At 41.9% G+C, this 16670-nt stretch overlaps 3 protein-coding genes across 6 annotated transcripts; 2 read left to right on the forward strand and 1 right to left on the reverse strand.

Moving 5' to 3' along the window:
• The first annotated feature begins 270 nt into the window (after window positions 1-270).
• On the forward strand, window positions 271-4298 carry LOC130177986 (pseudouridylate synthase RPUSD4, mitochondrial-like). The gene is made up of 6 exons (XM_056390051.1): window positions 271-744; window positions 1432-1639; window positions 1788-1881; window positions 2145-2295; window positions 2406-2503; window positions 3853-4298. Exons 1-6 carry the CDS (start codon window positions 357-359, stop codon window positions 4045-4047), a joined length of 1134 nt encoding a protein of 377 aa, XP_056246026.1. The 5' UTR covers window positions 271-356; the 3' UTR covers window positions 4048-4298.
• LOC130177814 (transcriptional regulator QRICH1-like) lies at window positions 4252-10722 on the reverse strand. 4 transcript variants are annotated; one of them, XM_056389788.1, is made up of 12 exons: window positions 10358-10722; window positions 9106-9366; window positions 8884-8958; window positions 8343-8480; window positions 7350-8252; window positions 6803-6962; window positions 6423-6577; window positions 6223-6337; window positions 6032-6140; window positions 5776-5927; window positions 5584-5674; window positions 4252-5490 (listed from the first exon to the last, which is right to left on the reverse strand). In XM_056389788.1, the coding sequence occupies exons 1-12, from the start codon at window positions 10394-10396 to the stop codon at window positions 5301-5303; spliced, it is 2388 nt and encodes a 795-aa protein (XP_056245763.1). In that variant the 5' UTR covers window positions 10397-10722; the 3' UTR covers window positions 4252-5300. The 4 variants fall into 4 exon arrangements, with proteins under 4 accessions (XP_056245763.1, XP_056245769.1, XP_056245776.1 ...); XM_056389794.1 differs by having other exon boundaries at window positions 10370-10721; XM_056389801.1 differs by having other exon boundaries at window positions 10073-10720.
• Window positions 10723-11454: 732 nt separating this feature from the next.
• On the forward strand, window positions 11455-15977 carry LOC130177851 (proline-rich transmembrane protein 3-like). Its single transcript, XM_056389837.1, has 3 exons — window positions 11455-11969; window positions 12915-13446; window positions 13716-15977. Exons 2-3 carry the CDS (start codon window positions 12945-12947, stop codon window positions 15383-15385), a joined length of 2172 nt encoding a protein of 723 aa, XP_056245812.1. The 5' UTR covers window positions 11455-11969; window positions 12915-12944; the 3' UTR covers window positions 15386-15977.
• Window positions 15978-16670: the final 693 nt, after the last annotated feature.

Raw genomic sequence — 16670 nt, forward strand, 5'->3', positions numbered from 1 at the left:
GTTTAAGGTCAGATATAATTTGTGTGTGGTCGCTTGGTCTTTAATATTTTTTGTTAAAACGCAATTTTTAGGAGTTTCAGAACAATTGGAAATTGTTTTTTAATGTCCTTATAAACTATGGATCTTTGCAATCTGGAAATTTGCAGTTAGTTGGTTGGTTCAATAAAAGTCCCTGTTAAAACTATCATAATGTGTTTTTTGGATTTTCTTGCTTTTTTATTTTTGTGGAAAATAAACTTTGCACGCTTTTATTGTGAAAGGCGGCACTCGGAAGTAATTTAATGGTGAGCAGCGCATGGTTCCGCTGGGGTTTGTTTCCCCTCAGCTAATGTCACAACTACCTACATTGTTCCGCAATGAACAGCTCCAGAATATTAGCCCGTAGGAGAGAATGGATCTCCGGCCTGGACACCGTCTTCTCCCGGGTCAAACCACGGTCAAACTGCCGCCGGGACCCGGAGGCAGCGCCGTGCCACAGCCGGAGCCAGGCCACCGACGCAAGTGAGAAACCCCGCCGGACAGCGATCGACCTGGCCCGCAAAGTCCAGCAGGAGAGGACGACGCGAGAGGCTGCGGAGCCTCCGGTGTCCGGCCAACAGAGGAGGGTGATGGAGCTGAAACGGTTCAGTCTGCAGCTTCAAAATGTTCATCCCAACGTGCTGGCCAAACACCTCCACAGAAGCGTGCTGTACCAGGATAAACATGTAGTGGTCATCAATAAACCCTTTGGTGTCCCTGTCCGAGGTAAACTAACCAGCTGGACTGTCTAATTTATATATATATATATATAATATATATATATAGATTTACACTGCTTTCATTTACAGTTCAAGAGTTTGTGTTTCAAATTTGAAGGGACATAACTTCAACCTGTATCTGAGGATTAATTTCACTGTTGATCAATCTGTCGAATATTTATGTTCATATAAGTTAATAAGATAATCCATTAATTGAAATGTAAAAGAAATCCCGAAAAATATCTTGGATCTAAGATGACATCTTTAAATATTTTGTCCAAACAAACTGTCCAAAACAGTATAAGATCTTCAACTATGATATAAAACTAAAAGCAAACACATATTTAATAAGCTGCAAATGACTATATGTGTTTTGATTATTAAAATTGCTGCCTAATAACATTCTGGCAATTGACTAATCATTTAATTAACTTATTGTGTTAACTCTACTCAGTTTGTGTCACTGTAAATTGTCTTGGAATTTGGTTGGATTAAACAAGCAATTTAAAGATTTAAAGACACCACCCTTGGCTCTGTAACTCTTATGATTATGGTAATTGATTATGGTAGTGATAGTGATTGCAGTTATCAGTATTGGAGGTGTGTGTACTGATATTTTCAATTGATGGAAATCTACAAAAAAAAGTGGAACCTGGACCTGGATACATGTGCATATGTTGTTACTGTTTCTCAGATGACTCGAGGGTCACATCCATCTCCTCTGTGCTTCCTGTTCTTTCCAAAATGATGGATGGGATGAAGGTCAAGTCTGATTCTCAGATGCTCCCGTCTCTGGGACTGGAGAAGGAGGCAACAGGAGTTCTCCTGCTGGCCAGGAGTGAAGAGGCGGTGGAGCACATACTCAACCTGCACAGAAATAACCAAGTGCAGAGAAAATATTGGTAATATAAAGGATGGTGGATAGAACATATATATATGTATGCATTTTTTTTTTTTCAAGAAGTAAGAGATTCAAGGTCTCACTCTCACATGTCACATTTCTCACCCAGGTGTGTGTCGGTCATTCTCCTGCTCCCTCTTCTTCCACAGGGTCATCACAGTCGGTGTACCTGTACCTTCTGAAGGAGTGATTGACATTCCCATCATAGAGAGAGAGGTCACAGGGCCTCGGCCGCACTACAAGGTGTCTCTTCTTCTGTGGTTTTGATGCTGTAACGATTGTCTGTCATTAAGTCAAATGACAGAAAATCAATGCTGAAATTGATAATCTACTTATTGCTTTAGTGAGTTGCACAAATTTTCTGTTTCATGCTATCAGTTGAAAACTATCTAGAGGTGCTTGGACTAGTCAACGATTAAAACAAAAATAAACTTTGTTATTGTAGAACTATTCATATTGAGGTGCATGATTTGTCAAATCTCACTACTTCTTTTTTTAAATTACAGATGGCGTTAAGTCCTCTTTTCAGAATGAATGATGCAGGTGATGGTGTTACCAAAGTGCGAGCCCATCGGCAAGCTCATCCCGCTGTGACCAAGTACAGAGTCCTGGACAGCAGCAGTGGTTGCAGCCTTGTGGAGCTTCAGCCTTTTACCGGTAAGAGGCCCGTGCTACCGGGAAACATATCAAAGTGAATTACTGACAAACTCTTTTTTCTCTATGAAGAATGGACACTATTTGTACTTTCTTTTTTCTTGTGCCCACAGGAGTGAAGCACCAGATGAGGGTTCACATGGCATTAGCTCTGGCATGTCCCATTCTCGGTGACCATAAATACTCCCACTCGAGCAAACTGGCACCCCAGGTAAATCTGTTTTCAATGTACTACAAAGAACAGGGTGCCCTTAAATAAACCCATTAGTATTAATTAGTGGTACATAAAGAAGGCAGCAACACCACTGAGTGGCTGACAGTATGCCACTCTTGCTTTAGTGGCAGATGCTGATTTCACACTTTCCACTTATTAACGGCATGTCGTTTGTGATCTACAGACAGACATGATTCTCCATCTGCATATATTAATACCATACCATGCCACTCGTTTTATAGTCATAAGTCGATTGTTAGTGGTCTGAATACTTTGACTAGCTCAGCCACCAAAAGAGTACAGCGTTTCTTAGTTACAGTCTTACATAATAACTGAATAGTTAGCAGTAGCATATGCCGGAGAGAATCATTAAATGCAGGTGGGGACTGTATCTGCCAGTTGAACATTAGTGACATACTAACAACGAGCCAATGCCTCTAAAGTAAGAGTGGTATATCATGAGTCACTTTTTGATCTCAAGGTCAGTCAAAGGACGAACCGAGACAAAGCTAGTGTTCAAGCCGTACTTTGATAGGGGGGTGGTCCTTTTTTTTTTAAAGACGCTGTGTTTGTGTTCATCCATACTTAAACGGCTCTTTAGTTGTTTTTTTTGCCTAATCACAAAGAGAATTGTCGTATTAAAAGAATCAGGACATGGTGCCATGAGTGAAAACATCTGTATGGCCACCATTCGATACTTTGGTATGCTTGGGCATAAAGGTGCAGTGTTGATCTTTATGGTCTCTGTGTATCCCTGTTGAGAATGTTGAGTTATATTTGCTGTATATGTTTAAGTCACATTGATCCTACAGCCATTGTGCAGCTGAAACCAAGATTTAACAAACGCAACATCCTTGTAGTAGCTGCTGACAGCTTGGTGCTTGTGTTGTTATTCTGCTGTAGATGTCTTTGGCAGTTAAAACTGAGAGCTGCTGTTGTTGTCTGCTTTATACCTCAGATCAGCAGGCAACAGTGGGATGTACCCTGGTGCAGATATGTGCCTTGTTACTGTAATTTAAACTTTCACACTGTAGAATGAGCATTACTTGCAATTGCTTGAGCCAATCAGCATCTTGTACTTTAATCTCCCTCTCACACGGTAAACACTGATTAGGTCTCTCCACTGATCCTCAGACCTACCCTATTGGGAGCCAAACAATACCTTTAATCAGCTTGCTCATGCTTTAATTAATTCACCTCAAGTGAAGTGTAGAAATTGATTTTTGTTGCCTGCATGTGGGCACATTGTTACACGTGTACAAATGGAAAAGGAGGACCCACATTTCTGCAAGGGGCTTGGTTCCTGATGTGTCACTGTTAACTAAATCGTACATTTTGGTCCACAGAAATTACCGGAACGCGTGTTGGGAAAGCTTGGACTGGAACAGAGCAAGATCCGGTATCTTCCTCTTCATTTGCACGCTCGACAGCTGACAGTGTCAGGAGCCAGTCAAGCAGACATTGATGTGTCCTGTCCCCTGCCTAAATACTTCACACAGACATTGAAACAACTGCATTTAAGCCTTACTGATGAAAAATAACAACATCCTTGCTTTTGGTTAAATTCTTTGCAATCCAGTGGATGTCTGCAAGTACTGGGCATCACGTGTGAAGGATTTCAGTCATGGGGGGGAAAGTGTAACCATTTAAATTAAATGGGAAATTAAATTATATCAAGCTGGGTTTTTCGTAGGGCTGTTGTGTAAAATGATCAAACACAGAAGAGACTGTGTAGAAAAGGACTGTACAGTACTATACAACTCGTTTTTAGTAATAAACAAATTAAGCAGAACTGTATTAAAACCTTTTGTCAATCTAGTTAATCCACATTTACATGTAATTTCCCTGGAGGTACCACTAGGCTATGGATGCTGTTGGTGCAAGAAGTCATTTTTAAAAGGCCCACAGTTAATCCTTATTTCAAATGTCAACAGAGTTGCATTTCAAGACACTCACAGCGCTAAATACTTTTCATTATTGAACTGCTTGACATGACTCTTGATACAAGGATTAATACTGCATTAGCTAAACAAAGATGATTCCATCTGCATATCCTGTTTAATAACCTACTATACATACATACAGGAATAAGTTGGCAAAAATCCTTGACGGGTGTTTGAATCGATAGCTTAGACCTGAGAAAAATGTTTCCAACCACCTGCATGACTATAATATAGCACTTGACCTTGCGAATATCGGAGGTTCGACTCACTCAAAGATCCACAAGCATAAATTATGATGTACTTTTTGAAAAAAGAAAAAAAAAAAACAGGCACAAGTTCTTCAGGTTTGAACATATCAATACATATGATCCAAAATGCAGTCAGTATCCAAAAAAAGTCATGAGCGGTGGTCCCGGCAACTGTCCATTAAGATGTAATGCATCATAGTGGGACTTTGAGGAGAAGCAAGACGTGGTTAACGGTCTGTAAGGTTACGAAGTGAAGGGTCAAAGATCTTCATGTATTGAGAACACTGCACCACCTCTGCTCAGCTCAGAGAGCAGCAGCCCAAGAGATTGATCATGATCCAGCGGTGGTGAGACTAAAGCCTCGTTTAAATTGCCAGTTAAAAAGGTTCTAGACGTGATTGCTGAAAACAGAAAATGTAAGAAGAGAAATTCTTGTGAGTGATTTCATGATACACTCCTCAGAAGAAAATAATGATTGTTTCAGAAGTTGATCCATTTTATTTGAGATGGTCAGTGATGTTTATAGAGTCGGGACAGGTACTGCATAGTCAACAATCAGTGACTGGAGAACTAGTTCCCATCACTCCAGTCAGTCCTCTCAGTTTAACTCATGTTCTCTGGACCAGCACCAATGATCTCATGGATCTCTCGGACCACGATAATGCGAGCTAGCATGTGCTCCACTTGCTGCATCGTGAGGGGTTGAGATGAGTACCACATCGGGCTGTTGGGTGCAACGACGGGTTCTGGGGTCATGTAGTATGCGTCGTTGCGTCCTTTAACGCTTTGAGGACTGGAAAAGGAAAAGGGGAGTCAAGTTTCTTTTTGTGTACATACTTAAGAATAATCCAGTTGGGCAGAATTATTGCGATCGAGCATCACTCACCACTTGAAGAGGTAAAAGTCATAAAGTTTAATGGGACAACGAAGAGGATTCTCTGGATCCTCGATCTGCTCTTCGTACATGTCATCAGTTCCTGAAACAGACGTCACAAAACAGGTCAGCACCAGCAATTTCTGCTGTCAGAGGCTGTGTTTCATAGCAAGACTTCATTTTGACGCTAACTGTATTGAGCACCTTTCTGCGTGGCACTGTGTGGACCTTGTCCTTTGAGAAGGCGGATACTGGTTGCTTTGTCCTTGGCATTAGTGGGGTTCTTCCTCGTGTGTCTTAGGACCTTGGAGAAAGCTACTTTCATGTGCTGTTCAGCTGTTATCAGGCGGAAATGCCTATGACAAAGACATATTTTTACCACACTGTAATTTACACACATGTCTGTGTCATTAAAAGAGAGTAGATTCAGGTCATTTGGTGCTGAGCGGTGGTTACTCACTTAGTATTGAAGTACATTAGAGTTGTGAGCAGTGTGGCTGGTGAATGTGCACCAAGCTGTTTACACTCCCACAGCATCTCCTCTGTCACATGACTTGGAATAATGTAACCTAAGATGAAAATACAAAATAAGTAATTCTTTTTAATTGAAAAAAAACCCAAAAACACAAGGAAATGTTGATTTGCTCTTACCTAACGGATGGACACTTGGTTTCCAACCATCCAGGATGTTGTGTAAAGACCCACAGAAACGTGTGTAATATGGATCAGAGAAAATATCATCCACGCGTCCATTTTCAGAGAGATACTACAGATGGAAACACACATAAGTACCTTCACATAGCTTTCTGGCATGGTACACAATCTTCATATTCGAACAGGGCAATACTAACCTTTTGTATACACAAGAAGACGTAATACAGAACATCGGGCGCAAATTGTTCTTCCTCTGTTCCACGAGCTTCCTGTGTCATTAGGGAAAGACCCAAGTTTAACTCAGCCACCGCACTGGACACCAAGTCTTCTTGAAAACGCAGGGGTTGACGACCTGGACGCAGCCACAGAGAGAAGAGCACAGACAAACTTGTGTTAGTGCTAAAAAGTTTACTTGCTTATTTCTCAGTTTCAAGCAGAATAAAAGTTGTTATCACATCAGCGATTTAAAAAAGAAATTATATTGCGTCCAGTGGTTTAAGTAAGAACATGTAATCATAATGATGTCTGACAAATGTCATAAATGAATGTATGACAAAATGATTTCAGGTTGACTTACGTCCTATGGGTGCAAGCTTTGTCTTTTCCTGCTTGCTTAGCTCTGTGTTTTTTCGCTTCACCCAAAGGCGCCAGACCTCCAAGCCCTCCTCTGGCTTCAGACAGACAGGAACCAGAATCTCAGTGGGTGGTTCAGCATGAGACTCTGCCTGTAGTTGACCCTGCACAGGAACAAAATAAAAACAAAGTTAATGCTGTGTGTTAAAAAGGTCAGCAAGAATAAAACACATCTCAATATTCACATGATAATCAGATAATAGTAAAATCATGCAGTAATAAGTAAATAACACCAAGATGTATTTGCAAGGTTTCCCACAGTATCAGCAGCTTTGAATTAGTAGATTTTAGGTATTATTCTTGGTATTCCCTGACTATAAGGACTCATGGCTGCCACAATTTTCATTCTCATCACAGCATAAGGATTCATTTTTTAATTGTTCATCCACTGTATGCATTGAGCTATGAAAAAACAGGCTACAAAGCAGTTCCAGCCATACAGATGTGTAGTTAGTCCACAGTATGGCTGTTAGGAAAGGGTTTCTTCTAACCTGCAGATGGAGCTGCTGTTCTTGTCCCTCTTCTCCTTGGCTCTGCTGTTGACTTGGGTCCCATATGTGTACCGACTGTGTAGTGTTGTAAGTCCCTCCTACAGTCTGCACTGCCACAGGGATGTGAATGTTCCCGTTCATGAACTGTGCTGGGAACAGGGTCTGTACTATTTCTTCCTGTGTTCCAGTGGAGGCCAACTGCCCATCTGCAGACCTTGATGAGGAACTGGGGGACATTTTGTCCTTACCGTTGGTGGTGGTAACTTGCACTGTGCTGTATGTCTCCTGTGGTATAGCAATGTGAGTTACACCCTGCTGTTGAGGAGCGGAGTACACAGGGATGGTCCAGGTCTCACCTGTGGGACCTGTGATTGTTCCTGTTGTACTGTACAGTTGAGCGCTGTCAACAGTGAGCAGATCTGGTCGTAGGGACACGTAGCTTTGCTGCTGCCCTTGAGGGATGGCCAGAACTGTAGCCACCTGCTGACCCTGTGGAACCGCATAGGAAACAGCTAGAGGGACATCCACTTTACGCTTCTTGGCAGGTTGGAGAACAGTTGAGACAGTGCCGGACCTCCTCTCTGCCTCCCTGGGAGAGTCCTGTTGCTGGGAAGGAGACATGGCCTCTATGGTCTGAATCTGGATCTGCTGGCCACCTTGTAGTTGAATTTGTTGTCCACCTTGTAGTTGAATTTGTTGGCCGCCCTGTAGTTGAATCTGTTGGCCGCCCTGTAGTTGAATCTGTTGGCCGCCCTGTAGTTGAATCTGTTGGCCGCCCTGTAGTTGAATCTGTTGGCCAGCCTGAAGTTGAATTTGCTGACCCCCTGGCAGCTGAATATGCTGCGCTCCTTGTAAGTGGATTTGTTGTCCTCCGGCCACAGCTGCAACCAACTGTGCCTGAATCTGTAAAATACAGGCAGCGTTGTGAAAAAACCCAGCAGAAATTCATCACATGGATACACTTGATATGGGTGATGGAAATTAATACTGTACCTGCTGTTGCTGCTCCTCTGTGAGCTCTCCCTGCTGGACAAGCTGGGCTGTGGAGATTCCCTGCAGGTCCTGCTGAGAGGGAGAGGCCACCTGAAGAACCTGGCCGACTGTCTGGCCCTGCTGTTCCTGGATCTGAACCTGGAACAGTGTGGGAGCATGAAAAATAAACAGGCTCAGCAGCAAGCAATAACATACTTTCTGTTCACTCAAAAATTGTGAAGTACTCTTTTCTGTGAAGTAAGTAAATTCATTTCGATGATAAATTCACCTTATCTCCAAATTAATTATGGCATTCCTTGTAATAAAATGTGATAAATCTGTTAATAACGTGCACTGATACCAAAACAATCAATACTGACCAGGTCAGACAGACAGGTATTTTGCCCAAGAAACAATTTCTTCCCCACAGAAAAAGTCACATTTGTTACAGAATTGTATTTTCATAGTGATATTAATACATTTTTCTGGGCCTTTCCAGACCCATCTGTTTTGAGAAGTTTAAACATGGTATGAGATACCAGATACTGGCGTATAAACTAACCTGCACTTGAAGCTGCTGCTCAGACCCTTGGTGCACAGACAGATGAGGTGAAATATCTGCCGAGGTCACCTGTACCTGTCATAAAACATGCACATATATATATATATAAATATATAAATAAATAAATAAGAAGAATATATAAATAAAAGGTGCAACATATTGTACCACTCTGAACAATAGCAATAATATCATTCAACAATAACCATGTTAAAAGATTTTTACCGGGCAAGCCAGCTCTAAAAGCGACCCAGCCACCTCTGTGCTGTCTGTGTAGACACAGTTGGTACCCTGCTGCTGGTACACCATGGCTGTGGTGGTGGCTGCCCCTTCCTGCTGGCTGAACTCCTGCAGCACCTCTGGGCCCTTGGCAAGACACTCCAGGAACTCCTTCATCCTGTGTTGAGGCACAGTGCGCGCCTTCTGCCGCACATATTCATCGAAGGAAACAACCCCACTCTCCTGCTCATTCATCGTCACTTTGACCTAGACAGAAGGGAACAGATCTTTAAACATTGTAGATTATAATCAAGTACCAAACAGTTTACATTCACAATGGGGCGTATTGAAATCTTTAATAGAGAAAATTCTCATGAAGAGGGGGCGGTGGTGTAATCTTGCATCTACATTTACAGGAACAAGACATAATGAGCTAAAGAGTACGATTTAAACAGTTACTAATTAGATAGGGGGCGTTGAAATAACAAAATGGGACAAAGTGCATTTAGACTTGTAATACAAAGTCTGCTGCGTTTCAATCAACTTTGTCTAGTAATTTAAACATTACATTCACAGCTGAGCCTTTTTTTTCTTTTTTACTGAGACTTTTCGTTAAGTGTTTATAAAGCCACTGATCAAGGCACCAACAGTATGATTTCCAGACTGTATGTGCAGACTGCCTAATAATAGTATCTACGTTATAGCTAGTGGTTAGCAAGCTAGCTTCACACTGTTAGCAAGGCACTGTTTTGTCACAACCCATATGGATAATTGGCTCGCTGACTGTATCAAAACACCGACAGATACCAATGCGGTGTCTAATGTATAAGATCTGCCTGCATATCATAGGATACGTTAACAAACATTTAGAGCAACAGCCCATTCATTAAAGTAACATGACGCTAGCTAACTAGCTAACCATTGTGCTAACGTTAGCTAGCTAGCTCGATGACTCCGGATCCTGTCATGCTACCTTAAATAAAACGAAATCCTCTCCTTTCCGCCAAGGCACGGTGTTTAAAACTAAAAAGCCGATAAACGTCTAACAGCTACCAGCAGCATGCCATTCACTTCGCTACATAGTGCATGTGGCAGCGGTGTAATCCCGCAAACAATGCTTCGATTAGATAAAATTAAGCAGCAGCGACGGCAGCAAGCAGGCGAGGTCTCTGACGTCTGCTTGTTTCAGGGTGAGATCCAGGCTGCTGTCCGTACAAAACAAGTTTCCCAAGCAGATTGATTTATCCAGCAGAATCACCAGTAGTATTACCACAGCCTGCGCCACACCGCCACACATGCAGAATCGGGTCCACAGTGTTTATCCAGTGAGATATAAAATGACGGAAGTATAGGCCCCGAGAAAAACGCGACTCCTCTTCAGACTGCTCTGCCAGGCGACGGGCCTGCCGCGCTGTCCTGTTAACAAGCGTCCCATCCCACAGCATGACCAAGACCTGCATTAATATGTGGCTCTTTGCAAATGTCACATGGAAACTAAAATTACATTCAGACGCCACATATGCAGCTATGATGGGCATAAGTCAACGCTCAGTCCGTCACGAGCTGTAATGATGCTTAATCAGATTTCATTATTTGTCTGTTTAAATGAGTCAAAATCAGATCATCAGCCAAATCTCTTAGATTAATAGTGGGTCATTTGGAGACATACCATATTATCTGTACATACAATCATTCTGTATTACCTGTAATTATTATTACACTGAAAAGCTGAAGGAAAACAGTAGATGAGAAATTATTATGCAATCAAATAGATAGATAGATAGATAGATAGATAGATAGATAGATAGATAGATAGATAGATAGATAGATAAATATATAGAGTTAAAAGGATTTTCAGTATGGTTTTGGCAAAGCCTGGTAAATATTTGAATGCATGTACCTTTAACAAAATCTAACTTCCCCAGTCTGCCTTAAAGAGCCAGGCATGTGCCACTGAGGGCCTCCCCCTGTTTGCTCCACAACAAACTGCCTCTCACCCCTCTTAAGGTGGACCAAGACAGATGAACCATGTGCATAGGCTATGTCCTCTACACACTGGATGGGAAACAGTTAATTCCCACACTTACTGCAGTCTGTCTGAGACTCTGTAAGAGCTCTCTGGTGGAAATGGTAGTATTTATATATGTATATTAATATTTTTCCTTTAATAAAATTATGTAGATCCCAATGATAGAGAAAACACCATTTCTAACAATCTTGTATACATTTTCTTACATCATATAGAATGCATAACATCTACTGTCCATGTGCTATGTCATGTTTAACATAAGACTTTTCAAATGCATACATACAAACTAATAAGCCCATAAACTGGCATGAAACAATACTATAGTACTCGTGTCTAGTTGGCTGCACATTATCACTTCATGTGACTTTGTGCCACTGTAAGAATCTTACTGTAATCCTTTCTAGAAGGGATTTGCCTTCACACAACTGTTGTAGAGAGAGGTAGCTAGGTGAGACATGTGGACTTTTATTAAGTAAATTATTTACAAAAATATTTTCCTTTTTAAATATCCATGCGTGAAGACGATCACCTGGCAGATATTCATGCAAGCAATTCTATTTCTGAAGGGACCCCTGGCATTCAGGTCATGCTCTTTGTCTCTGCAGGTGACTTCGTGATGGGAGGCTGCCAAGTCACCAGACGGCGCAGTAATACGAATAAGACGTCAGCTTGAAGGCTAGATGGCTGTGAGCGTGTCTATAAATCCAATGTGATCAACCCTCACTGTGATGCTCCTTATTCTCCACATCATAAATCAGATGTTACACACCTTTGAACTGCAACTAGAGATGGAGTGCAACCTGTGAAGCATTAACAGGAAGCAGCGCACAAGGAATCACAGGTACACAGTCACTTTACTGAGCATTTTAATTTGTGTGTGTGTGTGTGTGTGTGTGTGTGTGTGTGTGTGTGTGGAGTTAGTTGGGGTGGTTGTTTAGCAGAGATTGTTTTGGCAATGGACTAATGTGTTTTGGTTATGTTGTAAAATGGCTGTAATAGTTGGAAAATCCACTACAAATTGCATCGCATGTAAAGCTTTTTCAATGTTTCTGTATTTCTTTTTTGGAAAGATCGCACTTTTTAAAAATCTAATAGTAGAATTTCTCAGCAGTAAGTCGGGACACAGGGCATTTCTTAACCTTATGGTTTATGTTTTGAGCAATGTTAAAATAAACAGCAACAGAAATAACATTAAATTATGATCTGAACTCACCTGAAGTTCCATTTGGAAAATCAGGTCACCTGCAAGAAATGTTGTCAGGATGAACATAACATTCATGGCACTTGGGCTCTAGTGTATTTCCTACTCACTTTAGTCATTTATGATTTGTTTTTATTGTTTTGTGATTTGCGTACCACTGAAATGGCAGCTTGACCTTTATGCCCCGAAGGGCACGAACAGCTTGGCAGAGACACAGCATGAGCCAGTCCTCGTGCTGTGTCTCTGCTAAGCTGTGCTGTATTTTTGTTGAAAAAATAGTGGGCAGCCCCACTGGATTACACAGGCGAATGATTGTTCTTTATAGGATTGAAAGTCAAGATCAATTATCTGGCAATCTGCGGGACTCTTTACGTCTACCTAACCTCTTAAGTCTTTCTACTAACAACTGTTTCACAATTATGTAAAATAGTGTCCTAGTGTCTTAAATAGTAAAGTCCATATCATGTTGATACATGATAAGGGCGGTTGTTCTGCAGTTGAATAGTTATGTGTGTGTAGCCCAGAATGTTTCCATATAGATGTGGAAGTACATGTCAACTTTTCCTCTTTTTTGTTGACCTACAGGTCTTGGAATTTTTATTTTGGTGACAAAAAATGGGGCGTTCATCTTTGTTCTTCGTTACACTGTCTCTCTTTTCACTTGGATGTCTTATTCAAACTTCACATTCACTGGACAACTCCGATTCGGTCCGAGTAACCCGAAGCACGGACAGGAACAGCAATGCCACTGACAGCTTGGCCGGGGAAGTAATCTTCCATTCAGAAAGCAGCAGTGACTCCGTGGAAGGCAGTGGACATAATGTCGACAGTGTAACATCACAGAAACTCATCAATAAGACAAAGGAACATGAGCCAGCCAGCAATGAAAACCATTCTGGGTCTGGAAAAACTTTAACTACAACCCTGGAGCTTATTCTACACCACTTACAGGCTCATGACCAAGGAGCTGACAAAGCTAATACTTCAATTACAGGACACACCCACTCCAGTGTACACATCGTCTCAGAGGAAGCTTTCTCGGAAGGCAGCCACATAACAAGTGAGGAACAGTTCAAAGAGAGTCATACATCCATAGTAAATGATGAGTCTCTGGATGGTGAGTGAACATATGATAGTAAATTGAAGTCAAACATAACGTCATTGTTCTCATTCTCCTTTTTCTTCTTTAAATACACTCAAGCTGAGTCACTTTCTGATACATCATTTAATTATCACTATTAGATGAAAAACAAAAAAACCCCTCCCCCCTTAGCCATATATTAAAATATACAACAGATGCAAAAGATATTTTCACAACACTGTGTTTTATACTGTTACAAATTGCCAGTTGAATTCTTCTCCTTTATCTCTCTGTCTCTCTTTCAGGTGGGGAAGTCTCTGAACTCCCTGTCCAAACTTATGTGTTTACTGCTGTGACGAACCAGGACCCGTCAGGACCTGGAAGTCCCTGTTTCCTTGGTCTTAGACCTTGTGTTGTTCTTAAAAACTTAAATGGCACCAGTCTGCTCTGGGATGACATGAGCCGCACACTGGCATTTGCCTGGGAAATACATGTTTTTGGATCTGCCAGCCTTTTCATATTGATGGCAGTCCTGGCGCTTTTGGGAATGGCTGGTGCATGCACTCTTCCTCATCCCCTCTGTGATTCCCTGACCCTGGCGAATAGCCTCCTAATTATAGGTGGTACTTTACGTGGTGTCCTCCTTCTACTTGATCCTTATGGCACCCGTCAAATCCTGTCTCGTGCTACTCTGGCTGCGTTCCATAACATTCCTCTCCAGCTTCTTCTGTGGGCACAGGTCGCCCTCGCTCTGGTCACACTCAGAGGGTTGAAATTACTACTTTTTCCACTAAAGCTGCAGAGCCCATGGGTGGTTGGAGGGCTGGCTGTATCACATTGCACCGCATTACTTATAGCAGACCTACACTCCTCAATTTTATCCCCTGCTCTCCCTCTGTTGCTACAGACCCTCTCCCTCTGCTGGGGCCTCCCATTCTGCATGGGAATAATCACCAAGTCTCTTTCTCACCTACAACCCTTCCTCAGGTCCTCTGTACCTCAGTGGTTTCCTTCACAGATGATTGAGAAGCGAGCAAAGCGGGTAGCAGCAGTGTGTGCCTTCCTCGGGGTGCTCTGCTGCAGCCTTCAGATGTATAGTCTCCTCTGGCTTTATGGGTTACTGGGGAACTGGAGGCGCTTTGGCTGGGGCTGGTGGCTCAGTCAGTTTTGGGCAAGAATCCTTGAGTTAGCCTGGGGATTCTCTTTGCTTGTCCTTGGATCTTGGCTCTTCTGGCTTCCCTCTAGGGGTAATTCAAGGGGTGATAATGGACAGGGCAGAAGTGATGTGTCTAAAGGGGTGGAGGAGAAAAGCTTGTGGGGTAGGGTCTTGGCCACTGTACGAAAAGGGCCACTAAGAAAATCAGAGAAAACATGGGAAGGCCTGATGCCAAATAACTGGGCAAAATATAACCTGTCTCGAGCAGCTATCAGCAACAATGTAATGTGCCAGTATGATGATCAGCCATCTACCATTATAACCGAATACAAGCCTGATCCTGTTAGCAATAGCAGCTCTGACTCCCAGGCTGCACTGCTGTGGCAAAAAGTTGGGGAACATGAATGTGTCCTTTCACTTATAGAATTCGACATGCGGCCCCCATCTCCTATTAACCTCAGGCGCAGCATTGACAATGCCCTTCATCACGGACAGCTTGTAGCAGGAGGTCTGTTCACACCTCCACCTCCCTCTTGGACTCACACCGTGATCACAAACACCAGTGATGGAGATGGTGGCACAACAATATTACCTCCAGCTTATGTCGGCTATGGGTGGATGTTGGATACTGAGTCCATTTCTGCATCTCTTGACCATTTCCAAGCCAAAGAGCCAATACAGTCACCCAGTGCTACAGCGGATTATAATGGTAGCATTGGGTCACCAACCACTGTATATCAGGGAGAAGAGTTAAATTCAGCGCTCTCAGCGGTCATGCATCAGCATGACTGGTCTGATGATGATGTCACAGACCTCTAAGCTTATGTCCCTTACATGAGGAGCGACTTGTACTATTTTAATCATCTGACCTCGATGAAAAGGCATAATCACATATTGTGAACAGTAATGCTCTTGAAAGACAAGGCCTCATCTAAGTAAAAACTGATATTGATTACTGATCACTAATATTATCTTGAAAGTAATTGAACAACCCTACAGTATCACACAGATCCTCCTTGATTTTATAAGATGTGTCTGCTTTGGAAAAGATAAGGCTTTGACTTTCATCAGATCTTGATATATTTTCATGTTCATGTGTTAAACATTTAACTGCATGGAAATGGTAGGAGCAAGGTGCAAATGACAATATTTTATTCCTAGTGGATGTTATGAGCATTTCAACATTAGACTTTTATAATGCTTGTTTCTATATGTCAATGTTATGCAGGACATACCAGTTTTCAGACAGTATGTTGAAAATTTTAATCGCAGCTCTCCTGTTTACATCAGATTAGTGTAGAAACCTCACTGGTTAAAAGTCAGGTGAGCATTTATTATTTGTTATCTATGGTAATGTGCAAAACTTTACATGATTTGATGTTTTCCTTTTCTTGTTTCTAAATAAAGTGACTTTTATATGAATTATCTGTAATTGTTTTTTATCAACTTGCTTGAAATGTGTTTTTAAAAGAAAGACTATCTTAACTGCCTTTTTAGTTGAACTAAAGGCAGATGAAAAGTGAATGCCAGAACTACATTTAATGGGTCAGAATATGAACCAGCATTGCTATCAAAAACTTGTTTTTTCTTTCACTGATTGAAAATCCAGATTAATCAAGCAAAGTGCCTATTCACCTGACCACACAAACCAATGCTGTCCCCCAAAGCTAGAGAAGTGTCAGGATCCAATACGTTGACTGTTGGACTATAAAAGCTACTGATGCTTGGTTAATACCAACAGGCCTGTTAGGCAACTATGAAAGCCGTTTTCTTTCATTATAAAACCTGCAAGTCTTGGGTTCATCTGATTTCTCAAAAACATGTCAGCCTCATATGATAATAGATGATTATTTTTGACATGTGACGTGAAGGGGTATGATACCCGTTATAGTCCCCAGGGTACATTGAGACCTGGTGTGTATGGCCCTCCACAGTGGGCAGAAAAGTATAATATGTCATGAACATGCTCATAGCCTGCATGGGGGTCCTTGTGTGCATGCTGGCAGAGCAATGGACCATGCTCCTCAAACCATTACTCTACAGCAACACAGCTGATCAAAAACTCCTGGGTATTTTTTAAGCATGTTGCAATATATCAGTTTTG

The sequence above is a fragment of the Seriola aureovittata genome, chromosome 2 (assembly GCF_021018895.1).
Source record: "Seriola aureovittata isolate HTS-2021-v1 ecotype China chromosome 2, ASM2101889v1, whole genome shotgun sequence".
NCBI classification, from domain to species: domain Eukaryota; kingdom Metazoa; phylum Chordata; class Actinopteri; order Carangiformes; family Carangidae; genus Seriola; species Seriola aureovittata.